This window comes from Anarrhichthys ocellatus, unplaced genomic scaffold (assembly GCF_004355925.1).
Source record: "Anarrhichthys ocellatus isolate YVR2014 unplaced genomic scaffold, GSC_Weel_1.0 scaffold18, whole genome shotgun sequence".
NCBI lineage: Eukaryota > Metazoa > Chordata > Actinopteri > Perciformes > Anarhichadidae > Anarrhichthys > Anarrhichthys ocellatus.
Window position 1 is genome coordinate 375667 of NW_022280048.1, and position 26021 is coordinate 401687.

At 40.0% G+C, this 26021-nt stretch overlaps 3 protein-coding genes, 1 long non-coding RNA gene, 2 other non-coding genes and 1 pseudogene across 6 annotated transcripts; 2 read left to right on the top strand and 5 right to left on the bottom strand.

Moving 5' to 3' along the window:
- Positions 1-1024: 1024 nt before the first annotated feature.
- LOC116389006 (protein ADP-ribosylarginine hydrolase-like) lies at positions 1025-5060 on the top strand (annotated as a pseudogene).
- Positions 5061-5108: 48 nt separating this feature from the next.
- Positions 5109-9235, top strand: LOC116388814 (uncharacterized). The gene is made up of 2 exons (XR_004213085.1): positions 5109-7698; positions 8205-9235. It is a non-coding gene; the product is annotated as an uncharacterized LOC116388814 (long non-coding RNA).
- Positions 9236-9468: 233 nt separating this feature from the next.
- On the bottom strand, positions 9469-16552 carry cct6a (chaperonin containing TCP1, subunit 6A (zeta 1)). Its single transcript, XM_031857016.1, has 13 exons — positions 16294-16552; positions 15575-15638; positions 14993-15127; positions 14336-14509; positions 14104-14207; positions 13718-13988; positions 12932-13014; positions 12161-12257; positions 11751-11898; positions 10869-11002; positions 10561-10663; positions 9960-10032; positions 9469-9853 (listed from the first exon to the last, which is right to left on the bottom strand). The coding sequence occupies exons 1-13, from the start codon at positions 16428-16430 to the stop codon at positions 9781-9783; spliced, it is 1596 nt and encodes a 531-aa protein (XP_031712876.1). The 5' UTR covers positions 16431-16552; the 3' UTR covers positions 9469-9780.
- LOC116389139 (small nucleolar RNA SNORA22) lies at positions 13097-13233 on the bottom strand. The gene has a single exon (XR_004213104.1). It is a non-coding gene; the product is annotated as a small nucleolar RNA SNORA22 (small nucleolar RNA).
- LOC116389138 (small nucleolar RNA SNORA22) lies at positions 14641-14777 on the bottom strand. The gene has a single exon (XR_004213103.1). It is a non-coding gene; the product is annotated as a small nucleolar RNA SNORA22 (small nucleolar RNA).
- A 429-nt stretch (positions 16553-16981) lies between the features above and the next one.
- Positions 16982-23431, bottom strand: LOC116388812 (protein NipSnap homolog 2-like). The gene is made up of 10 exons (XM_031857017.1): positions 22902-23431; positions 21753-21880; positions 21554-21599; positions 21360-21454; positions 20691-20761; positions 20343-20483; positions 20190-20221; positions 19511-19605; positions 19081-19164; positions 16982-18574 (listed from the first exon to the last, which is right to left on the bottom strand). Exons 1-10 carry the CDS (start codon positions 22991-22993, stop codon positions 18510-18512), a joined length of 849 nt encoding a protein of 282 aa, XP_031712877.1. The 5' UTR covers positions 22994-23431; the 3' UTR covers positions 16982-18509.
- A 101-nt stretch (positions 23432-23532) lies between these two features.
- mrps17 (mitochondrial ribosomal protein S17) lies at positions 23533-25284 on the bottom strand. The gene is made up of 3 exons (XM_031857018.1): positions 25196-25284; positions 24579-24722; positions 23533-24015 (listed from the first exon to the last, which is right to left on the bottom strand). The coding sequence occupies exons 2-3, from the start codon at positions 24699-24701 to the stop codon at positions 23692-23694; spliced, it is 447 nt and encodes a 148-aa protein (XP_031712878.1). The 5' UTR covers positions 24702-24722; positions 25196-25284; the 3' UTR covers positions 23533-23691.
- Between the last annotated feature and the right edge of the window lie 737 nt (positions 25285-26021).

Below are 26021 nucleotides of genomic sequence, written 5' to 3' on the forward strand. Positions count from 1 at the left end.
GTTTCAGTTTCCTTGTTGAAGTCGGTGCTGCTTTCAGCAGACTCATCCCACCATCTGATTTCTTCGATTAGACTAGTTTCAGTTTCCTCGTCGAAGTCGGTGCTGCTTTCAGCAGACTGATTCCACCATCTGATTTCTTCCCATTTCATGGATGGACCAGCCACTTCCGCATATTCATTATTGTTATCAAGATTGTGATTGTAAGCGTTGTCATCTACATTGTTGTTGTTGATGCCATCATTGTTGTCAATGTTGACAATATTATTCATGTTGTCATTGACATTTCGGTTGGCTTCGTCCCTCTCATGGTCTATGAGTTCATCGATCACAATTAGTTCTTCGGCCGTAAACATGCACCGGCTATAAACCAAATAGACGGGGGGGTGATCCGGTATTCCATCATTGTTGACAAATTCCACCAAGCCCTGGACTCCAACATAATGTCGATCTCCTGTTGCAGTAGGAGGAAAGATGTATCCGGGGTAGTGAAGGTCAATAAGCATGACATGATTATCATTTATTCTAAAATGTGCATATACATTTACGTTTGGAAATCTGTCTCCTCTTTCCTCCATTTCAACTACTGGTCTGTACTACTACTAGATAGATAGATAGAAATAAACTTTATTCAACCCCGGGGGGAAATTAGATGACACAAATATACTACCACAACTATACAGTTTGTCTCCTAACAAAAATGTGGGCTTTGAGTGCTGAGCTATGCTGAGCTGTGCTTTGATCTGTGACGTCACAGTTTCCTTGCCTTTATGACACGTATGAGTTCTAGAACGGCATGGGTGTAGTATCTTGGATACTTCCGGTTCAATGAACCGTCACGTTGTGATGATGTCATTGATGTGCGCCAGTGAGTGTAAAATACGATACAAACAAAGATGGACGCCCACCGCGCCCTATGAAACAAACTGGTATCATTCGTTTTACTTAGACACTTAAATGTCTGTAGAAACAGAATATTACATGGTGTCAGAATAGCTTGGTTTTCACTTCGACCTGACGACGGAAGATGGAAAACACAGGCGTCCCCACGCCACGGGTGGATTGGGATTCATCTAACCTGCCCGACGCATGGAGAAAGTTTCGCCAGCATGTGGAGCTAATGTTCTCCGGCCCGCTGAGCGCTAAAGAGGAGGAAGAAAAGTGCAGCTATCTACTCCTGTGGATCGGAGAAAAGGGCAGAGATGTATATAATACATGGACCCTCACGGCAGATGAGAGGAAGGTACTCCAAATGTGCTATGCGAAGTTTGAAGCATTTGTAACGCCCAAAGCTAACCCCATTTTCGCGCGATATAAATTTGACGAAAAGATACAGAAGGATTGTGAAAATTTCGACCAGTTTGTGACTGAGCTAAAGCTGCTAGTAAAAGACTGCAACTACCCTAACGGTGATGAGATGATTAGAGACAGGATCGTTTTCGGTACAAACTCTCCAAGAGTCCGGGAAAAACTACTCTGTCACGGTCCAGATCTAACGCTCAAGAAAGCGATCGGCATTGCAGCTCACACGAGCTATCACAACAGCAGCTAAAGACTATGGGTTGCCCCGCCGCTAATACAGCTAGCCAGTCTGTTCATGCAGTTAGCAGGAAGAGAACACGGTCGCACGGAGGAATGCCCCGCAAAAGGACGTGAGTGTAACAAATGCAAAAAGCCCAACCACTTTGCTAATATGTGTAGGACAAAAACACTATCAGCCATCAAAATACAAGCCCAAGAAAGCCCATGCTGTTTCAGAAAGCACGGAACAGGCACCAGTGGATCTGTACATTGACACTATGCAATGGACCGGTGAGACTTCCACTGACCACAGCATGGAGACTTCCTGCAGCAAGTGCAACATTTTAATTAAAGTATTCTCAAATCAAGCCAGAGAGTAACGTAATGTCTAAGATGACTCGTTGACATGTCGATGTTTGAATGTTACATAAATGGTCAGAAAAGGATGTCTTCATGCATGTGTGTGTGTTTATATATCATTTATTTGTTGTAATATTATTTTGAAGTATTCACTTAGCACAGTGTTTTTTATTTGCATTATGATCAATAGAAAAGGATAACGCTGGTGATGTTACTGGTGTTTTTCTACAAATCAAATCAAATATAAACATTTAAATGTGCAACACCGCTTCAGTTGAAATTACTCAGACAGAAGAAATGATCTTGATAAAAACTCATAAAACATCTTCTCCTCAGTACTGTTACAGTGAAAATTGGACTGTTAAAAAGAGCATCTACATTTGCAATTTTCTGGTTTTATAGTTTCCCTGGAGTTGCTTAGTTTCCTTATGGCTCAGTGGCATACATACATTTGTTTGTTCTCTTTTGTCCCATTAGCTCGGCTACAGTGGAGCACTATAAAGCAGCCATGTTGCTAAGTGGTGTTGGTGATGCTCTGGGATACAGGAACAGCTCTGGGAGTACAATGAGTCGGGACCAGCTATTCATCAGGTCAGTGCAGGACCAATATGAAAGGAGGGGCTAAGGTTGTGATAAAACTAAAGCACTACTGAAGGTGGTGTTACCCTAAAATGTCTGCCCTTGACCGTTCTCTCCTTGCAGGAGCTCAAAGAGCTTGGTGGTCTGAAGAACATCAAGGCCGAGCTCCCTGACTGGCCGGTGAGCGACGACACAGTTCTGCATCTGGCAACGGCTGAAGGACTGGCCACTGGTGAGGTTAAAAGGATATTGAAACTATTTTCTCTATCCAGTTTCTGTCCCTCCGTTGCTATTTTCATTTCAAACAAGCAATTTATTGTATTTGATAATCAGTGTTCTGTTGAGCCCTCCCTGGGACACACACACCACACCCTCCTCATAACTAAAGGTCAAATCTAATTTCCAGTCTTGCCTTGATTTGCTGCTCTATTACAGCTCTGCACAAGTGAAATGAAAATGGTAGAAATTCAACTTGACCGTTGCTGTGATAAGGCAAACTGCCATTCTTGGTAGCAGGCCACTTTCATCTTTAAAAAGTTAATAAGGACAACATTTTGCAGTTTGAACAAGTTGGCTCTGCGTTGTCTCCCTCGTAGGAAAGGCGGGGGAGGAACTCATGCATGAGGTGGCTGCTCGATATGTGGAGGGTATGAAAGACATGGATGGGAGGAAACCAGGGCCTTCAAGCATTTTAGGTGACACAAAGTTAATTTTATAATCATATCTCATTTATTTGTCGTCATGGCAGAGATCGGACTTACTCTCATTTCCCCTTAAAGGAGTCTCCCAGCTGAAGCCTGGAGAGGAAGGGGGCTACAGAGTGCCCTATAATCCAGAGGGGACGGGCTGTGGAGCAGCCATGAGGTCCATGTGCATTGGTCTCAGGTAGGACGGTTGTCCCATCACGTACCCAGCACATAAGTCTCTAGTACCCATTTTTTAGGTGTTCTTGTATACGAAAAACTATCTACACCTGTGATTATTGTGGCCAAAAGAATTAACGATAAAAACATTATTGCAATATCCTGAAATATAATCATAATAATGCTGTCAGTGAAATTCATATTTCACTGACATATTTTGTTTATTGAGCGTTTTGTCTATTTCTTGGCGAATGAGTTACACTCTAAATACAATATGAGTGTAGGGAGGTGGAGAGAGAGTCTGTAACCATAACTGTTCGTATAAAATAAATTAAGAGGCCCTCGATTATTTACACAATATTATCATATGTGTATTATTAATGTCCATTTATAAATGTCTAGTGTATATATTGCAACATGTGCGACAATAGTAAAGTGCGCAGATCCCTGTCACTGTTTACAATTTTTAATAAAAATATTTTTTAATCACTTAAGTTTATTTGATTTGATCATTTTAATCAAAACTGGAGTAGACCCGTGAGAGCATTTTAGGCTTTTTCCCATGCATATTCTCTTATTATTTATATTATTGTTATTTTTGATGTGCTATTAAATTATTCAATCAATCAAAATCCTTAGAATATAAATACAATAACAGTCTTATCCTTATGCATTCCAGTTTCAATGTTCTCTCCTCTATGGTTATTATTTTTTAATTGTCAATTATATTGCGGTATTGCCTTCTCGAGCAGGTAGAGGGCAACTTGATGACTAAGCGAGGGAAAAGGAGATATGTTCAATTCATATCTTTTAAATGGCAGCTGATCCAGCAAATCTAAGCACCTCTCTGTTGTCTTTGGACTTTCATTTGTCTCCTGAAATCTGTAGGGTTTAGTTTTAGTTTGGGACATACTTGATATTTTTAGTAATATGCAAGGACATTTTATTCATGAAGCAAATTTATTAATAAGTAAACTCGATGTGTGTTACATCAAAAGGCACGTGTAAAACACCCTTCCACCCAAAAAAAGCAAAGAACCCGGATTCACCTCTCAGACACAGACACTAACTACAGTTTTATGTTTGGGGTTAGGGAGCATTACAGTTGCCCTCCTTGGTAGTTGGTAACATGAACTACATTTACTATGACATGTTTCGACATACTATACTATGTCGAAACAAGTTTCTTAAAAGAAATGGCTTGATATATAAATCCTCCCAATTATTGATTTGTTTTTAAAGTGAGAAAGAGTTACTGACATGACTTTCAAAGTTAAGGTCAGAGTCCAAAATAACTCCTGACTTACTGTCTCTAAAATACGATGAGTAAGTGTGAATACATTTCCTCACTCTGGTTTTTGGGATCTACAATGGTCTGATGATTATTTTCAATCGATTTGATCTTCTGATTATTTGATCTATTAATTAAGTGTAGGGAAAAATGTCCATCCCAGTTTCCCAGATCAAAAACAAGCTCATCTTTAGGTTGGAGAATCTGAGAGTGTTTGACATTGTTGCTCAAAACGTGATTTAAACAATTAATCAGTCAACAAAATAGTTGCGATTAATATAATGTAGATCAACTAAGCAATGATTCCACTAATCCTTTAAGCTCTAAACTCATCACATTTGGTTGTAAATTAATTAATCCGGAATTGGATGGTAGTCAGGGGCGATTCTGGCTAAGTGGATAGCAGGGCCGTCTTTCAACCAGAGGGTCGGCGGTTCGAACCCCGGCTCCGCTAGTCGCACGTCGATGTGTCTTTGAGCAAGACAAAATTGCTCCCGTAGCTGTGCCTACGGTGTACAAATGTGATAGACTCTGAATTGTAAGTTGCTTTGGATAAAAGCATCTGCTATGTAATGTAGTTGTTAAAGAATACGCAAGAAAATGAATAAAAAAGACAAAAAAGAAAAGTATCATAACAGGTTGATTTATATTCAACACATGTCACACTGCTGATAAACTCTGAGTCTGCAAGCATCCAGATTGTACATGTAAACTTAATTTATTATGCAGCAGCTCACATCATGAGACTAATATAGGAAGCAAGAAATAAAAAAAAGTTCAATTTAAAGTAGTTTTGCATAATTTGCTCTTTTTTTTTTTAACTGCACGTTACATTTTTGTCTATTTAAAAATCGCAACACTGTCCATGTTACAAGAACATGGACAGCTCTGATTTTCCCTCGTGGAAATATTTGGCAATAAAAAATGTTACTGAAAACACTTTTCACTCCACTTGCATAATATCTCTGGATTGTGAGACCGGATCAAAAATACCTGATCACTTCTGGGCGTTTATACAGTTACTGATACTCGAGTTTAGATCAAAAGTTCTTATCTCTGGTGTTTAACAGAATGAGTCCAAACGTCCACTCAGCGGGGTATTCGTGATGAGAAAGTAAACAAAAAGACAAAGACGGGATTATACGAGGCTGTGACTAAACAGACGGACCGATTTACTCCCCAGTCACATAAAACGCTCAACAAAAGACGTGTCAAAGGAAGACTGGCAATAACAGTGAAAGAGTGTCCTACTTCTTACACTCAGCGATTAGTCAACAAGTCTCTTCAGTCATTCCTGTATAATGATCTGGATATTCTTGTTCAGGGGTGTGAACTACATTATGAAAAACATTTAATAACTTTTTAGTCTTTGCAAAAGTATTTATTTATTGAATGTCAGGTATTAGTATGTTTGTGTTTTTTCTTTTAATTCATAAAAAAAAAAAGTTCTCCACAGGAGAAATACAGTTTCCTCCTGTCGTCATCATCATCATCCATTAAGATTCCTGGTTCGTCATTGATACTTACTCTGTCCCTTGATTTTTTTTTTTCCATGTTCGTTATTTCGCTCCTTAGAACATTATTGTCCTTCTCTTAATTTTTTTTGGACTTCCTGTGAGTTGCTAAAGTTCAGTTTTGTCTTTTTTCTTCCCTTGTTTGTGTCCATCGCCGGCGGCACACCTGAATCCCAGGTTGTCAGAGGCAGAGTCGGGAGTGTTGCCCATCCTTTAGGACACAGAATCAGACCATCAGTCACTGTCATACTGATGCTCTGTGGACTTAAGAGTCTGAAAGTGTAGGGTCTCTTCTTTTGAAAGAACTCACCTGGTCGTGATTCGTGCTTTATGATTGGCTGAACCATCCACGGTGTCGATCCAGGAGCCCCCCCGCAGCGCGTACATTGGTTGTGCTGCTGGAAACGGTGTGGACGTCCATTCCCATGTGTTTCCCATCATGTCATACAGTCCTGCATGAGGAATCAACATTGCTCTTATACTATTAGGAAGCACACCTATATAATATTACAAGGCCTGGACTCTCTTTGGTTTCAACATTTTCTGGAAACATATATTTCTGTCTATTGCTTTCAACTAAAGTCATCTCTGTTTCAAAGTAGCACTTTCAATCTCATATCATCTCATTAATGTTTTTCTTTCAACTTCAATACATGGAGAGTTACCATAACTGTTCTGAGAAGGAAACGCTGTGACAGGAGAGACCCCATGGTATCCATCCTCTGCAGTGTCTCCATCCGGAAATGATCCCTAAAACATAACGAAGATTATTAGTTATTGCATGGCATGCATTTTCACATTTCCACATGCTTTTTATGTGAAAGCGTGACAACATATCTATAATATCTGTTGGTTTTCACTGATTTAAAGAGTCAAATAGTACCAAACACAATATTTTGGTGCAAAGTTTTTTTTCTGAATGTATCTAAGTTAATACAAATGTGCTAATGCTACTGCAACATGCATTATTGTTGTAAGCTGACCTGCCACAGGTTGGTTCTGTTGCCCTGGAACTTGTTTCCCCACGGATAAGTCCGACCTGGAACACAAGAGGAAGGAGAGACTTAAGAGGAGAGCAAACAATTAAATATATAGTCTTTGACTGGTGAAGCGTGAATGTAAGTCAAAGCCCGGTTCTAGCTGTGTTCAATAAATGTTAGTCACGAGTAGAAAAAGTATCATAAAGGTGGTACATACAGTATTTCTTCTATGTCTTCAGTGTGTAAACTGTGTACCTTGCAGCCCCCCACGCGCAGCCCACTCCCACTCCTCCTCAGTAGGCAGTCTCTTGTCCTTCCACCGGCAGAAGGCCTGAGCATCGTTCCAGCTCACCTGAACCACTGGGAAGTTCAGGCACTCCCGAATGCCGGAACCGGGTCCTGCAGGCTGGACAGTAGAGGGTCAAAGGAGTGAAAGAAGGGCAATGAAGGCATGCTAGGAGACCATAGCAGAGATAGGGATTCACTCGTGACCTCACCTGTCTCCAAAACACTCGTTCTATGGGCAACCACCAAGGAGCTGACTGGATGGGAAATAAGAGCGAAAAGTTATTCACCAGACGGCCTTACAAATGGTAATTGCTGCACATAAATTCTGTCTAGAGAATTGCAATAGTGTACTTACAGTATGTGTCAGACGAATGTTTATTGTAATGTTTATAGAGCACCAACTACTGACTATGTTTTCCTTATCGACGGATCTATTCATCCTTTGAATAATATAGTAATTGCTTAGCCTTTAAAATGTTTTTAAAAATGGTGAATTGATATCAGACCAACAGTTATGTTCCGATTCATTTTTTTTCTAAATCAAAACTCAAAACCCCAGTACCTCAATTCTCTGAGTGACTTTGCTCTTCAGCTCTTCTGGCACAAAGTCTTGAAACACAAAGCTCCAACCAAACGTCTCAGCTTCAGTTTTGTACTTCTGCGCTCTCACAAAGTCTCTGTGGTGAATGAAGGCCAAGTGAATGGCTTTGTTATATCATTTTAATTCATTATCAAAAACACCCCAATGTCAGATGTCAAGTTTGATTACCTGAAATCAGCATTGGTGACAGGATATGTGTCTATTTCAAAGGGCTGCAGTTGAACCTCCTTGGTGGGAGCCTCTCCGTCTCTCCCATCAGCTGCACTGGTTCCCATTAACGTCTTTCCTCCCGGTATGTTCGACATCTCATCTGCTGCTGTTTGTTAGGAGGAAACTCGTCTCCATCATGTTGATATAATTCGTGTTTTTGTATGTTTAGAAATTAAAAAAGGTGATTTCTTACCCGCCACTGCCAGTAAAAACACCGCAGATACCAAGCAAACCGTTTTAACGTTCATTTTTGACGGGCTGGTTTTAACCAACGTTGATTTTACATTAAGCGTATTTAAATAGCTTTGTATTTAAATACAAGTTTAAGATTAAACTAGCTGCAAAAACTTATTATACTTCGATTAATGGTTACATTTCTCTGTCGGAGAGATTTCACCGTCGGCAACGGAAGTGTGTCCAACGATAAAAAGGTTCCGTGTAAAACAAAACGTTCCCGAATTATTTAAAACTCCCAACACACCAGGGTTCATTTATTTGTATGTACAAAAACGGAAACTATTCATGTTATCAATAATAAGCTCTAGTAAAGTTACGCAAAGAAATAAAACAAGTGTTTGTAGCATCCGAGATATTAAAGATCTACCACCATAGAAATATTACTACTAAAGCAACTCATTGAGCCTGAAAAACTAATCGCTCCCCTTGATAAATACATTTGTACATTCATTAAACTACTGTAGGTCCCGTTTGTTAAAAAGTGACGCTAAATAGGATCTAAAAAAAGTTATTTCAATGTTTTTTTTAAATTTTGTGTTTTTACTAAGACTCAAATAATTAATCATGCATAGATTTAGTTTCAACAAATGCCACCACTGAAGTTTTTACAGTTCAATTATGTGCATGTGTAACAGAAACGTTATAGTAGAGGTTTATATTGTACTCTTGTGAGAAGCACTTTAATGTAACAGGTGGAGATGAAGCTAAGTTCAATTGTCTTATATACAGTTGAATCTCTAACAGTGCATATTTTGCAATTGTAAGTTGTGTGTAAAATATATATTTGAAGTAAATATAGCTTGTATTATAGTGGGGTTAAAGTCCAAGTACCAAGAACTATAAAAAGGTACACTCCACCACTGTTACTGCTCTAATAGCTTAGTCTGGATGTGGTTTTTAACAAGTCTTACAAGCAAAAAAAAAAAAAAAAAGTATATTTTTGAGGTTGAGCACCGAGCTTCTGTCTCGCAAATCAGCAATTCTATTTTATGGATCCAATTACTATTCAAGAACAAACAAACAAATATTTCAAGAGCCAAAAAAATCTTTAATGGGTAGAAACAGAACTGAGGGGTAGAGGCCAGTGCGTTTAACAAAATCTCATAAATAAACCAATCAGAGGAGAGCATTGACAAATCCATGAAAAAACAAAAACCATGACGAGCATAACAATGGTTCTGACAGACGCTGCGATGGATGCCGTGGGGTTTACAGCTGGCCGTCCGTCAGACTGGGGTGCTTCAGGCTTCCTAGAGCAGGTCCACTTTGACTGAACTGTCAGGTAAACAACTGTCCCCGTGAATGTGATAACAGCTGCTGCTGCTTCTTCAGTTCACCTTTAACCCTTGAGAGAAGACATCCCAGCTCGCATGATCTCATCCACCAACAAGATGTTGCTGGCGATGACCGTGCTGTAGAGGAATAAAGAGCCACATAAGAGATTAATGGAGACAATGCACAAGGAGAATTTTAAATATTTAAAAAGGTCTTAGACCATTTAGAAATGTGTATTCTCACCATGAATGGAGAAGCTGTTTCTTTACACTGTAATTATCCCAAACGCCTGCTTCTCCTGCCACCATGGGTTCCCCTGAAGAACAACAGGATTCAATTCAAAACAAGCTTGTGATAAAAGTGCAACCAAACCAGGTTTTGGGGGTTAAGCATCCACTACAACTCAAACGGCAAAAATAAATCAAAGAAAACAGCGAGACTCAAAATACAAACGTACAGTCTCGGAGTGGAACAATCGATGGAAGTGTTTGCCTCATAGACTATGCTTTCTGATACTAAGATAGCGGTGAATCCTCTACTGAAAGCATGTTACTCTGCAGCTCTTCTGCTCTGTTTGTGGTATGTATCACAGTGAGCATGTACTTGATGTTCAGTGTGTTAAAAAGGCTCAAATTCGCTGCACTTTATTACACAGTTTGATCTCAATTAAACTGCGTTTAAAGAGACTTGAAAAGGAAAACACTTCAAAATTCGTTGCGTTAATAGTCTTATGTTACAGATTGCTGCTTTTGAAAATCAAAAACTGATATTGTGATGTATTGTGGAGGGCTTGATATCTATTGCGTGGCACAATCTTCTAATGACGGTGTGTTGTGGTTCTGACCTGTGCTGAGGTCCACTCCCACTAGCTGACCACTTTCTTTGTACTCCGTCTGCAGCTTCAGCAGGGTCTCCATTTGGTCGTAGCCAGAGTTCTGGGCCAGAACCTACCGAGGAAGATGCATAATTAAAATCAGAGGTTGGTACAGTATGAACGTAACGAACAATGAATCTTGTTTACCATTTTTTTCTGTCTAATATAACTTTGATAAGAGGACCAGAAATATTATAGGCAGCATTATGCAGAAGCAAGGGATTTCTACATCACATAGAGAAACACTGAAAGCCTGGAGATTAAGTAAAAACATTCACCTTGGGGATGACGAGAAGAGCATCTGCAAATGCTTGGACTCCCAACTGGGCTCTGCCTTTCACGTTGGGCTTGTGTTTCACCAGAGCGTCGGCCACAGCCACCTCGAACGCACCCGCACCGGACACAACACATCCTGAAGAGACGAAGAGGGGAAAAAGACGCTCAGAAAACGCACGTCAAATTGCCTTTGCTCAAAAAGGCAAGAACAATGCATTTGAAATGATGGGGGAGATTGTTCTGATCAGCTAATACATGTAGGAGAGACTGAAACGCTCCCAATGCAGAGGAAAAGACCAGAGTCACTGTAGCACAGACATGAAAGGCCAGGGAGAGCCATGCTAGCATCCCCGGGTGTTCGCTGTGCAAACAACACCAACTGCATTTCACAGGAACAGATAAACTGACCACAAGTTCAGGTGAAAATCAAGATAAGAAGAGAAATGACCTGAGCTAGAGTGTCCTAAAGGACCGTTTGGGGAACTTCATAAATGCTGATAATGAATTTGGTTAACATTTGGATAACAAATGCCTAAAGAGCTTTACAGTCACCTTTGACAGGAAAACAAAACCCACTGACGAGGGACAGAAGTAACTTTCAGAAAACAGCTTCTTTTCTTTTCAAAAACTGCAAGTGTAAAAAGGTTAAAACTTAACAGTGAATGTGTGATGAACCATAATATGTATTCAAGCAGATAAGAGGATCAACTCAAGACTATTGACAACCATCCATTTGATTTAAATTGGACATCAAAATCTGAGCTGCACCCTAGCGGCAAAACAGCATAACTGATCACTTTTGCTACAATAAATGATATTCCCATAAAACTAAGTCACATAACACAAACGCAGAGAAAATATTGTTAGGTTCCATAGTGTCTTACCATCTTCTATGGCGTTCTTGACTGCCCGTAAACCATCCCTCACGGCGTCTTTGATCTGTGTCAGGGTGTGTTTGTTGGGTCCCTTCACCAGCAGGGTAACTGAGCGAGGGTTCCCACACTTCTCGATGAACGTGAACTTCTCCTCTCCCTGCAAACATGGGAGGGGATTAACATCTGCCTCAACATCTTAAGGACCCCATTTTCCCACTTTATGCATCCAAGTGACTAATGCAGACTTATTTTGCTTATCTTTTGCTATTGTGTCATGTGACTCGTTACATAACAGTCTGCAGCTTTCTTGCTCATATGGGACCAATTTTAAAAATCAGGGAAATAGTGTCCAGGTTAAAAAAAAAATACTGAAGTTACATAAAACAAAGAATGCACGCAGAAAAAACACAAATACTCACCAGTGTGTGTTCAAAAATCAACCCAGCGTATCCCAAGCAATCAGGTGTGAGGTCATCAATTGAATTCATGGCAATGCCGCCGCAAGCGAGGGTGAGCCTGCCGAGGGAAAAACAAACTGTATGAATAACTCCGTTCTATGATTTATGAAGGAAAAACATCACGCAACTGTGGAAAGCACGTTAGTTTAACATTTCATTTATACTTAGATTTTCACAATTAAGGAACATTTGCTAAATGGGCCCAGCAGACTCGCCTAACATTCCAGACCTCTACAATTTCTAGTATCTCTCCGATAACAAACAAGATATAGAAGCTAATGACGGCTTGTACTGATGGTCCCACATCTGTGCTGCAGGGCACTCCCTTGTGGCTAAACAAAGTATGACTGCTAAAGAAGCAGGTGTGATGTGGTGGGATCATGGTGCGCTCTGAAAACAGCAGCAGTCTCAATAACAGGAAATTGCTGACAGAGTTGTAATCAAGTATAATAGCTCAGCTATAGCTACTTTACGGACCTCTTAAGTTTCTAGTAAGCTGGTGTTGAGTGATGTTATTTTACATGAATGTTTATTTTTATACATTATATATATATAATACCTCTTAGATCTTACATCTCGAACCCCATTTGCCTAACTTTTGATCTCGTCTTTCTTGTAAATATAGTAGATTTTAGTGTTAAACAGGTGCTAGCCCCCAAAAACAGAGCAACTAAAATCCATTGCACAGAAAGGCCACTTATATATTTGTAACAATTAAAATATTTTTCTCACCTCTCCATATTCCTCCTCTTTGCCCGGCGCAGGGCTACGATGCCCTCCTTGGCTAGGGTATCCAGGGAGAATGGGTCAATACCCTACACAACAGAAAGAAACATTACACTTCCAGTTGTCAAGAAATAATTCACTGTGTATTTATGTCAGTCTAAGCAATATTAAGTTTATTCTGATCTGCTGAATACATGTAGGGGAGGAAGGGACTCTCCTAATGCAGAGGTACAGATCAGAGTTACTATAGCACAGATACAAGAGACCAGGGGGAGCTACGATAGCATCCCCAGGTGTTCTCGGTGCACTTAGGATTGATTAGACATTTATTTTCACTGACGTGTTGCAAATCACAGAATACTAAGTGTCCATATAGAAAAACTAAGTCTTGAATCATTTGTGAATTGACCTGTAGTGTGGTGAACAATAGAGGTGTGGAAATTCCTCAGTTCCAAGATGCATCGCGATGCGGACGTGAACGATTTTGCATCGATTCAGTGAAGGAACATAATCTGGAGTTTGTTTTCATTTCAGCTCAGGGCAAATCTTTGCTGTGTTTTTCGGTCATTTATCGTGTCACGTTTGTTAGCTAAGCTTGCACACACTTTACAGACACCTGGGAGTCTGCAAGCTTGTGGCTCTCGCTACCAATATTAGCTGCTGTGATTCAAACATCACTCCCTTTCGGGAGATGTAGTTACTTAAACCAAGTAAGAGTAGAAGAGCTACGAGTAAGGAAAAGTTGAGCCGCAGTTAAAATGCCAATACTGCATGAATCCTCGTCGAGCATACCTTCTGGTTAATGACGACGAAGCCCTTCTCCCCGTTGGGACACACTTTCTTCTTGAAGCTGATGATCTTCTGCACGCGGTCTTCGATGAACTTCCTTTCCGCAGCCACGAGCTTCTCCCTCTCCTCAGCACTCTTGTAGAAGAAGCCAGAGTTGACCTCCGTCTTTTCATACTCCAAAGAGATGTTGCAGGTCAGCACGTAGGCGTCCTCCACCCTCTTCTTCATGTCTGGGTGTCGGGCACCGTGGTCCAAAACCAAACCTCTGATCAGCCTGAGAAAGAAAGAAACCCAACACTCTTTAGATGTTTGGGACCCCGATACACTCCTGCACCTCCATCGGTAAAGGGGTGAGAGAGCAGAGTCTTCAGATTTCTATTGAAACTCACTGTGTATCGCAGTCGGTCTTGTGCTTCATCTCCATAATTTCCACCATGTACAGGTCAATGGGCTCATTGGGTTTAGTGATGGCCAGCACAGCATCTACTACAGCCTGCACACAAACAATTTTGTCATTATTTGAGTTTACAGCCAAAAGGATAAACTTGTCTACCAAGAATATCAATAACGAAGAAAACAATAATTTTTGGTGCATTTTTTGCACAGTCCCTCATGTCTCACCTCAGTGAGCAGGTCTGCCAGCTCTGCGTAGACCTTGGTTCTGAGGGAGGTGCGTGCTACGTTGATGAGGGTCTCTCTGTCCATTTCCCGAGTCACCTTCAATTCCTCCAGAACAGCCAAAGCTTTCTCTTTCGCCGCCTCAAAGCCCTCAACAACGATTCTGGGATGAAGACCCTGCAGCACGAAACCAAAAGGGAGTTATGGAAGGAAAACATATCCAGGCCTGTGACTGTAGAGCTTTAAAATGACACGCCTTTCTCAAGAAATAATTCACTGTGTATTTGTGTCAGTTTAAGCAATATTAAGTTTATTCTGATCCGCTGAATACATGTAGGGGAGGAAGGGACTCTCCTAATGCAGAGGTACAGATCAGAGTTACTGTAGCACAGATACAAGAGATCAGGGGGAGCTACGCTAGCATCCCTGAGTGTTCTCTGTGCACAAAATCAACGGGCATTATGGAAGGAAAATATAGCAAGCTCCAAATACTGGACATTAAAATGCATTCTGAAGAGACTCATGGGCCACTTTGGGCAAAAAAAACATTTACTTTCTTGTTGGATAACCAGACAGGCCTGCGACTGTGGAGCTGTAAAACGACACGCCTTTCTCTTCATTTTTCAAGAAATGGTTCACTGTGTATTTATGTCAGTTTACCTCCGACACGTAGAGGTCCGCCTGCTTCAGCAGTTCACCGATGATGAGGACATTCGATGTGGTGCCGTCTCCCGTTATGTCATCCTGCGCCGTGGCAACCTTCGCGATGAGGGATGCTGTCGGGTGCTGAATTTGCTGCGTGATGAAAAATAGAATAGAAAGTTCTCAAGGCTGCAACTAACAATGACTTTCATAACTGATTGCTGACAACCACATTTTCACAGAGTGTTAGACATTTGTAGACTTAGTATTTACTTTATATTTCATCAATAGGCATAAATTAGTTATGTGCCCCAATTAGGTAACATTCTACTTTTAATGACTTATTCATCTACTCAAATATAAACATGCTCTACAAAAACTCTACATTTAAAAAAAAAAAAAAAAGACAAATCCCTCAAATAATGAATGTTCTCCAATGACTTACGTTGTTTAATTCTTACACAGACAAAAAAATGGGATTTTCAGTGTCTAAATAAATGGATCCCACATAAATTAGGGGTGTGGTCGCTCCAACTGTAAAGTATGAAGCACAATAAATGGTCACCACAGAAGAAGTCAGTTTACAGATCACTTCCTTACCATCTCGTGCAACAAGACGTTTCCATCTTTGGTCAGCTTAATGTCTCCTGCACCAGACACCAGCCTGCGGATCCAAACAGAGAAGCTTTAATGAAAGCTGGTTCACTACAACACACGGCCCGCTGGTCAACAGTTTGCCAATACAAGTTTTAATTCAGACATAACCACGTCCAGGGTCCGTTTACCAAGTTAACGAACAAAGATGCAGTAGCCGTTATCTGGTGTTATCTGACTAAACTTTGTGAAACAGCGTTAATCCTTAACAATTAACGTAACGGAATTACTAGTGCTCGAGTCATTCATTCGCTCATTAATCCAAATAATGTAGTAAACGGTAAAGCTACGGTAACAGACACTTTATATTTTCCCGTTATCGTAATCAGATAACGGATTAATACAAACATGCTAACGTTAGCTCGGTGGTTGTCAAAACGCATCCTGGCGATGACTGCGCACGACAACGTGCGCTGGGGAACTACGCCAGTGGAGGCCTAAACTGGCTAAAATTGTGATTTAATACTTTGTGGCGCAGGAGGACAAATTTATACACGAGGGTTGATTTCCAATTTCCAGAAGAAATCCCTGATAAATGTGCAGAATAACTATAGTGGTAACGTTACGTACGCAGACAGCCACACGTTGCCGGTGAATCGCAGCTAACGCTACTTAGCAGTGTTAGCTTAGCACGCGTGCTGCACAAAGGGCTGCGGAGCACTCACATTTTCATGGTCCCCTTCGGTCCCAGGTTACTTTTCAGCACATCCTGGAGCCCCCGGGCGGCACTGATGTTAACCGCCAGGGCGGCCTGGGCCCGGGCCACCTCTGCTTTAGGGTTCAGAGATTTTATGGCAGACATGGTGAAGCAGCTCAACCAGCGAAATAAAAGTAAAAAGTAACGCTGGTGGAGAGTCCGCACTGTTAGGGCTCAGACGCTCTCGAAAGGAGGGTCGGTTTCTAGAAGGCTCCAACACGTGTTCTCGTGATGCGTTTACGTAACCAGTCCAAGCTCGGACAATACGCTTTTTAAGAAAGCTTCAAACTCCCCGTTTACAACATCAATCCTGATTACAAGTAATTGTGCAAATGATCAGGGTGACACATATATATGGCAGTTCGTTTCCTTAATCGCAATGACTGGTAGATAAAGGTCTGAATATTAAACCAAACTCCTGCAACTGATGCCTATAAGTTGCTGTTTTTAAAAGTTATGGAAACGCGTGCAAATTTCTCAAAGCTTTTTTGATTACTTTTGATATTTTTGGGAAGAATATTCTGCACACCATATGTTTGCAGATAAATCCAAACTATAACTAATATTGCAATGATCACAATGATGCAATGTATTTTTGCTATGATCACAACTTCGTCGAAGCCATACATTGTTATGGTTTGGTGATTATAAATTTCCGACATACACTGAAGGCAGCATAAGTCACACCCTGACGACGCGCTGACTACATCACCTTTGCTGATATGTAGTCTATATGTAGTCTGTATGTAATACAGTCATTTCAAACGACAGCCTACATGAAGAAAAGGAGTCCAAGACTTTTTATTCCATTGTTATCAGACGTTTAATTCAATATGTACAACTAATCTTATTAAAGCACTGCAATTCGCATTTACCACATTGGGATACTCCTCTCCACTTGTCATCAGATAGTTTAGAGTACCCCACCTCATTAACAGATACAGAGTTAACCGTATCTCTGGGTTGATCAATAAACGCACTATGTATATCTACAATCTGACCATTTTAATAAAAACAATCTCAGTTAGAGCACACAATAACCCGGTTGGCATTAATGTCTTGACAGAGGGATGAGTCAAACCAGTCAGTGTACAGCAGTTTGTAGTTACAGATTAGTTCTGAAATCAAACATTGTCTAATCATTTGAATCATATTGTCCCCAGCTGGAAGAGCCAGCATGATGTTAAATTAAAATGACACCTTTGGCAGATTCACCACAACTTCACCGCAAGAACTGGACATTGTTGTCACGTATCCGGCCGGTATGAAAAGACTGAACTACATCAAAGTCTGGCTTACTGTTCTGACTAGCCTGACACTTGTGGTGTGTTAGTGGACTTTAATTTCTGTGTGTCTTCAAACAACTGGTACACGCCATAATCAGTTGGCTGGAACAAAGCCATGTAAACATAAAGTCACATCTTCTTGATGGATATACCTGGTGAAATGTTACTGAATGTAAAGCCAGAGTCTGACTGTGGCCCTACAATACAGGCTTCCATCTCTGACCATCAGCTTCATCTGTGATTTCAGAACACTGATTTATAATCAGCATGCTCCTCTTTGTTAAACTGACCATCACCTGTGACATGTAAAGAAGCTTATCCAGTTCATATTGATAGCGAACTGTGAGCTCTGGAGGCAGTGTGTTTGTTGTGAGATACTGGAAGCAGTAACTTTTGTTTGATTCGTTATCAATGCTAGTGCAACAGAGTGATGTTTCTAAAAGACCTTCAGACATTTTGAGCACCTGTGACCAGCACTAGAACTGCTAAATGTTTGATCTGTTCCTGGTATCACATTCACACACACTGATGTTTTCAAATCATCAAAAAATAAGAAGACAAGCCTCTTAAAATCAGACCTTTTAAAAAGATAGAGACAGAGAGTGAAGAGGAGGGGGCATGTGAAATAATATGTCGTCTCCACAAAGCGCATTAATGGATCAGTAACTGCTGTAACAGATCTGGTTTTTGGTGACAACCGTTTTTAACCTCATCATCTGAAATAAGACATTCTAGGTCCACAAAGAAAAGGGGAGTGGAGAAACAAACAAGAAGAGGAAAACAAAAACTGAAACAACACGTTGATGTTATGCAGATTTCCCCGGCAGTGCACCAACTGATGGCTGGTTACACTCTCCACAGATCAGTGGCTGCTGAGAGGTTCCTCCGGTGTTTGTGGTTACTTCAGGGGCGAGTTCTTCAGGGGAATCATGATTCTAGATTCCATGTGCTGAATAAGAGGGACTGTCGAACGAAGAAGAGACAAAAACGGTCTTACAAACAGATTTCTGTGTCATGCAGTAATGTAAAACAAAACAATAATATATATATATATAATATATTTCTTATCATAATTTATATCTATAAATAACAGATACAAGAATACATGTAAAAACAATTCAAACTGAGAAAATGGGTGAACTAATAAAAATGTAACAAAAAAATGTTTTTTTGTTTTCTGTATTATTTTGATTTTCTGTTTGTTTGTTGACGTTTGCCTCTGTGGGTTTTATGCGTTTGAAAATGTTGAAAATATCAATAAAAACTAAAAACTGTACACAATGAATTGTGTGTAGGATACAAACTCCAGTAATATATTTTGTTAGTTAGCTTGAAATCATTAATTTGGACAACAAGCATTTAGAGAAATGACGTTAGCATCATATCCTCATTATGACACAGTCCTGTCACTGTCCAGTGCTATCAGAAAGGTAAAGAGAGGTGAAATAAGACATCAAACAGAGACCTACCTGTGTAATAAACAACCTCATCCCAGCCATCATGCTGCCAGGCAGAATTTCTTGTGTCTTCTCTGGACTGAAGGTCTTTGTACGCTGAAAACAAAGAAAATAATAATAATGCTGGTTTTATAGTCTTTACTCAAAAGTCACATAAAAAAAAAAAAAACATACATTATCAACTCTTAGAAAAGTGCGGAATTCTGAAACCTTTGCGTTAAATTATATTGATCAAATTCATGACCTAAAACATACGTAATATTGATTATATATTTCCTGAATAGTAACACAGGCACTTCGAGGGGACATCAGAAATGCACCTCGTAACTGCTACGTAAATCATAAACTCATTTTTCTGCAATCATTTGCGATACAGTGATGCCTTTATAAATGTATAATCCCACATAAACTTGGAACTTAAAAACTATGAAACACTGCTCACCCCATAAGTGGTGAACCGTGTACAGACTTCCAATCTGTGAGAAAAAGCCTCCCACTGCCTCGTGGTTCTGCTGGCGAAACTCAATGGCACGCGCCCTGCAGAGCACAGACATGTTACGTTACATTCAAAAAAACACTAACAGCTTGTAATTCAACGGTGGTGTCGATTAAAACACCAGAGCGAATTTGTAACGTTTTAAAGTACAAATGAAACCGACATTCACAGATATCCCAATCATTTTCTTTTAAATGTTGATGTTACGACCTCAGAATTGTAATAAAAGCATGTTTGGCTTCATTACATTAACAGGCAAATTTCCCAGTCATCATTATCAAACTATTCAGATACGAACATATATGAAATACAGGGTAAATAGGTAAATTATGCTTGAGAATTACAAATACTTTTTCTGAAATATCTTTCGTCATGCTTTGGAGTCATGCATAGATTGTGTAGCCAAAAAGTACCGTTGACCGATATTCATCTGCTACAATCTGCAAAACCAATAAAGCAGTAGTGAGGAAAGGTACATCATAATGGTAGCTCTACTGTTGCAGCATCATGGAGAGAAAGCTGAGGAGCTTTTCAGAGTAACTATCTAAATTAATCTAATTTCATGACTTTCTGATACTACATGTAAAAGAAGAAAAGGAGAAAGATTAAGAAAGTTATGCCTCACCAGTAATTTCCCCACTCGATCATCGTCCCTGGCTGAAATAAGAATGTGAAGAGTGGAAAGTAAGTTGTCAAACGTTACATACACACATACACGTTACTGAAAAACACATTCATGTATAACGGGAGGAAGCATGAATATCTTCTGTGGCGTTACCCTGAGTTGGTATGATCGGAGCTCGTAGATGTTGGGTCCTGGACGAGGGACCGGTTCGTTCCAGAAACTGAACTCCAGCAGCAGCTGGTTCCTACGAGACAGCAGCATCTTCCCCCTCTCGTTCCTGTAGCGCGTAAACTCCTACAGACAACGACAGACAACAGCAACACACTGTGAATCTGCCTCAGACCACCAACTCTTAAAGACACCTGTAACATCCAGTACAAACACACAACTGTATTCTTGTATTATCTAAAGAAATTATTTACTTGTTTCATTCTGAACAACGTTATATTCTTCTTCGTTCACCAGCTGCCAGTAAACTGAACTAATCCGAGCACCCGTTACCTCGTTCTGCCGGAGTTTGCTCATGACCTCGGTGAGAGCCGGGTATCCTCCCCGATATCTCCACAGGTGAACTACAATAGAAGGAGCAGAGGAGCCAAAAATAATGCAGCTCTTGAATACATCTCAGTGTGTCGATATTTTCTCTGGGCAAGATATATGTATGTTTTACATTAAGAACTGTAGTTTTTAATTATTTCTCACTTGACCACCTGTGATCTGAGCTGGCATGAAGAGATCGAGAGAAACAACTATGAATCTCTAGTTCATTTCTATGAGAAAACACACTCTTTACATAATAATATTCTGAGTCCAGTGATCAAGATGAAAAATAGACTGAACTGAATAAAGAAATCACTTATTAATACTGCAACTTTACAGGAAGCATAGTACTGAATATCATTTCCTAGTGCACACGTTGTGAACATATTTTATTAATATAAAAATGTAATATAAAAATGTCAGAACATATTGTTTATCAGTTTGCCTGAGCCCAAAGTTACACCACCATGCTTGTGTTGTCCAACCATCACTCAAAAGCACAGAAATATTGAATACAACATAACAGAATAGAAAGAAGCAACAAATCCTCACATTTAAGAAGCTGGTTAAATGACTTTGTCAGTTTTCTTTATGGTAACCATCACACCTGGAGCTTGATGCTGCTCTCACCTGCCTGATCCTGCTCTCCGTACCACGTGTTCCAGGTACCCACAAGCTCACAGGGGTATTCAGGATCAGCATGAATGGAAGGCAAGACGTCCTCACTACGGACACACACACACAAACACAAATGTGTAAAAAATCTGCACCAGTTCCTCAACAAGAATCTGAATGAAGTCAGTTCAGGGACAGGGACTTCCTACCAAAGTTCATTGTAAGCCTCAAGGCACTCAGGCTTGACATTGTGAACTGCAAGGAAACAACAAAACATGAGTGGATAGTACACCATCTAACAGATTTCATAAGATTATTCTAGGGGGAAATCATTTTTAAATCAATAAAACACATGCAGTCAGGGAAATGATTTCCGACCAGTCACAGCAAGTCACAAACAATACATACATTGTATTTTGTACAGATTGTTGTCTTCCTTCTTGGCGAGCAGATGAGCGTGAGCGTCTTTTCGGGGGTCGACCTTTCTAACAAACAGAGACTTGAACCAGCTGTCTTCACGTTGAGCTGAGAGGCTCCTGGGGTAAAACAAAAACACACAAAAGTTGGATTCGGCACCACCACTTCTTCTGTCAGACAATGAAGAAAATAAGTCATGAAAAACAACAGAAAACTGCTTGTACTCTCTACTACAAAGTCTCTAAAGCCCTTAATGGGTTTAAACGTCTGGCCTGCTCACACACTGCTGTCCAGTCAGACTCCTCAGGTCACATAGAGTTTACTTGTGATGAAACGTGCAGTATAAATAAAACTGCGTCGTGCAAGGATGCATTGTATGCGCATCAGTGACGTCTGCAGCAAACTTAGAACTTACTACAATTATCTTGAAACTATCCAACTCATTCATTGCAAAAAAAAAACAACCTCCAGCTCAGTGGCCAGCAAACGATACGGATATGCGCTGTACATACTGCACATAACCAGAGGATTAGTCTACATGGACCCTTAAGAGCCCTCCCACATGAGTAGTGTTTAATTACAGACACAACTATTACTTTACACTGCGCATTCGTTATATATGATGTATTATATTAGTATATCATCGTTGTTTACATGTTTACACAGCTTGGTTTAGGACACACACCTGTCGCAGCCAGAACATGAGAAACTAGGTCACTGACTTATCAAAACAAGTAAACGCTGTACAAGCGATTCATCGCATTCTGACCTTGAAGTTTGGGACTGACAGAAAGTTGTGATTTTATAGTATGTATACTAGTGGCAACTATACATCTACGCATACAACTACGAAGTGCGCAGGGATAAGTGCTAACACAAGTTGGCTCACAACTTTGTTAAGTCGCAGGGTAATAATTAGCATTAGCAAAGAGTTAGCAAGTTTAGAGCCAGAGGGCTAATGCTATCTACGTTACACGGTGATCTGAACGTAACGTTAGCCAGCGTCCTTACGTTAGCGTTAGCTTAGCCACCTAGCCTACCTGACTTTGTCATTGGTGTCAACTCTACGGAAGATAAAACACATTGTAAAGTAGCATTTATACAGCTGCACCAGCAAAATATCAACTGAAAAAGTCTAACCTTACGACCACCGTGACCTGTCCGTTCTTCTGAAGCCCATTTCTCGTCTGAGTAAGGCCTTTGCCCACTCTCTGAAGGACTCGGGTCGCCATCTTTCCCTTGAAAGCTGTCAGTTGGAGGTTGTTTTGACACGGCTGGTCCCGGTGGACCTGACGTTACTTAACGTTACTTCAACGTAACCCCGTGATAACTTCATGTACCAGGTTTTAAGTCTTTTAACAATCGGACATAAACATAGCTCTGTAGTTGATTTCTATTTTCACCTCGAATTCTACTTTCACCACTTACAAAATAAAATACCTTTTCAATCAGGTGTATCATGGTGCGCATTTATACAGTATTAAAATGTATGAAAGAGAACATAAATTAGAGAAGATTTACTGAAGACGTTATTAATAGCAATGCCAGATAAAGAATGCCCTAGTGACTGAACATTTTTATAATGCGTATGTGTATGATCCTATTTGGAACAGGATAAGTGGCAATATTTTATTTGATTGTATTGTCTTTAAAAGACATTTGGTCTGACAGTAAATGGATATGAACACCATGCATACATGTTTGTGGATGAAACCATGCATCTATGTCATTTTATTGTAAATTCATCAGAAATGTGACTTGAATTCAAAACTACCGTAGCAGGAAACAACTAACATTTATTTTCCACATTAACTGATGTATATGGATGACTGGTTTATAAATGTATATTTACATGAACACCTGAAACAAACATAAGTGCAGAGTGATATTTCAGCTAACCTTACTGCACAAAAAAAAATGCAGTTTTCTATCATGAATTGGGAGCTTGTGCTGGCGGAGAATCAGCCTCACTGGAGGCGGCAGAGATGTTGAGCTCCTGCAGTTTTTCTGATAACGTTGTGTCCTCTCTCAGGCCGAGTGGAAGGTCAGTCAGAGGCTCCACAAACTCGGTTCCTTCAACCCTCTTTCCCGTCAGTGGGTCGACCACCCGGCCAACTTTATAGACCATCTCAGACAGTTCATGCTTCACATGTTTGGACCTGGGCTCAGGCAGAGCCTTGAGAAGGACGATATCTCCCACAGTGCACTGTCGCAAAGCATCATGGGCAAAGTAGGTCTTCCTCTTATTGTAGTACTATTGGGAAGAAAAGACAACATTAGACTTAAGTACATAGTCATTGTACATCAATCAATAATCTCTAAAATTATTAATATATTACTAGAGGAAGCTAAAAACATCCCCTCACAAACAGGAGTCAAAAGTGTTCTCTTACTGCCAAACATATATTCATTCCATTCCCCAATACTACTTTAATTCTTTTGCAAAAGTAATTGTGCAGCTGCCTGTATTACATTAACATTGTACACTGATGCACAGGTTAGTTTGTCATGTTTTACTGAAGGAGAAAAATACTTTTGTTGAAACGTATCTCCATTTTTCAAACTACAGCACAGAAAAAAATAGTTTGAGCATCCGTACAAAACTCAGGTATCACAATCGCACCAGAATCCTAAAACAGTTCAAAGTCTTGCTGTGGGCAATTTATGAGTTTTAAATGTGGCAGAGTAAAATAAATGATAAGAGATATAACCAGATTGATGTTATTTTTGGGGTATTCCGTGGAAAGTAGGCTGTGTATCCTCCACCTGTCCTTCATGTACGCATCAGCAGTGGATGAACATTGTTAAAAGGTTCACCTTGAGCAGGTATGGGTCCAGCACCAGCCTTGTGACTCTCACTTTGGCAGTTTTGTACATCTTGGTCCCTATTACTCTGCCGATGATCCATTTTGCATGGACTGACACATGCTTGACCGACATCCTGGAAAGCTGAATTCCAACCTGTAGTAAAGAAGATCAAGAAAAGTTGACATTTGCCTCGAGCCACTATCTGACACATGATGATCAGCTGAAGGCTCAATTCCTCTCTTGTTACCAACATGTCATGATATCATGTATAACTGGCTTCCATCACGCTTTATTTATTGCGATTTCATTGACTCAGCATTGAAAGGTAACAGTCATACATTTAGCATAGCTCCAATTTGTGCAAACCTTAACATTTGGTTATATTTTGCATTAGTAATTACTTTGCCTTTACAAATTCAGATTTAAAAGGGAGGATGAAGTGAAGAAAAACAGTGGCTAACGTTGCATGACATGTGAACACAAACAGGGGCTACATATAGCTAGCCTTGCTGGAGCTAACGTTAGCTTTAACGTAAGAAAAAATTAAATGCAGGAATTACAAACTTCACCGACTTTGACATTATCACAGATGTACCTTAAAGGTAGCATGTAAAGAATCAACTCACCGAAACTATAAGAAAGGAATAATTTTAGAAGGTCAAAAAAGCTTCAGTGAGGGTTCCTCCATGCTGCTCAGGTCGGCTTGTTTTGATGACGTAATCTACGGCTAGCAGCCAGGGACAGAGGCCCTCGTTCGCTTTTTGGGTTGGATTGGACCTAAACTTCAAAATTTAAAGAAAACCACAAGATAATTCCTTTGTTTACGTATTTTGATATTTTCTATATCATACTCCAGTTTATTTTCACTTCATTCTAGTCAGTTTGTAAGTAAGTAAGTTGTTATGTGTTTATTGATTGCTGTTGTGCTCTACTCATTTAATTTGTGTTATTTAAATAAACCATAGGTATCATGGGATACAGAATACAGTATATATTATGTTCTATATTATCCTGTTTTGTTTATAGAGATAAAAATTTTTTCCTGTAGGCTAGAGAAATAATGACAAATGGTATGTGACCCGTGGAATTGGAGCTGGACTATATACTTAGGCATGTAAATATAATGGGATGTATGGATGTGAAAAAGTCTGTCTTTTAGCAAGAAAACAAAAGTTTTGTTTCCTCAAGTTGCTTTCGTCTTTTTAATGAAATTTTCTCTTTGGCCATGAGATGGTAGCAAACATCCCTTCTTAACATGGAGGGAAACTCAAAGCACTGAAAGAAGAAAGAGATACTGTAATGTTCCTAGTTAAGAAATTGAGTGGCAAAAACTAGAAGGTAAGACTTAAGACTAATAATCAAAACATTTATTAGCGCAGCAGGAAAGGTGTGATGGATTCTTATTAGGATAGCCTACTGAGCGGCAGATGGTTCTCCTCAAACCACCTGATG

Bases quoted from the DNA above. Each gene is read 5' to 3' on its own strand.
- cct6a (XM_031857016.1), bottom strand. From the start codon at position 16,430: ATGTCTGCCATAAAATCTCTGAACCCTAAAGCAGAGGTGGCCCGGGCC. The intron at 14,510-14,992 runs GTAAACTGACAT...TTCGTGCTGCAG, and splicing joins CGGACCTCTACGTGTCGGAG to GGTCTTCATCCCAGAATCGT. The intron at 12,258-12,931 runs GTGAGAAAAATA...TTCCCTCGGCAG, and splicing joins AAGAGGAGGAATATGGAGAG to GCTCACCCTCGCTTGCGGCG.
- LOC116388812 (XM_031857017.1), bottom strand. From the start codon at position 22,993: ATGGCGACCCGAGTCCTTCAGAGAGTGGGCAAAGGCCTTACTCAGACG. The intron at 20,222-20,342 runs GTAACGCCACAG...TTCTTATTTCAG, and splicing joins TCCGATCATACCAACTCAGG to CCAGGGACGATGATCGAGTG. The intron at 18,575-19,080 runs GTAGGTCTCTGT...TTCGTTCGACAG, and splicing joins TGAGGTTGTTTATTACACAG to TCCCTCTTATTCAGCACATG.
- mrps17 (XM_031857018.1), bottom strand. From the start codon at position 24,701: ATGTCGGTCAAGCATGTGTCAGTCCATGCAAAATGGATCATCGGCAGA. The intron at 24,016-24,578 runs GTGAACCTTTTA...TCTTCCCAATAG, and splicing joins TGGACCCATACCTGCTCAAG to TACTACAATAAGAGGAAGAC.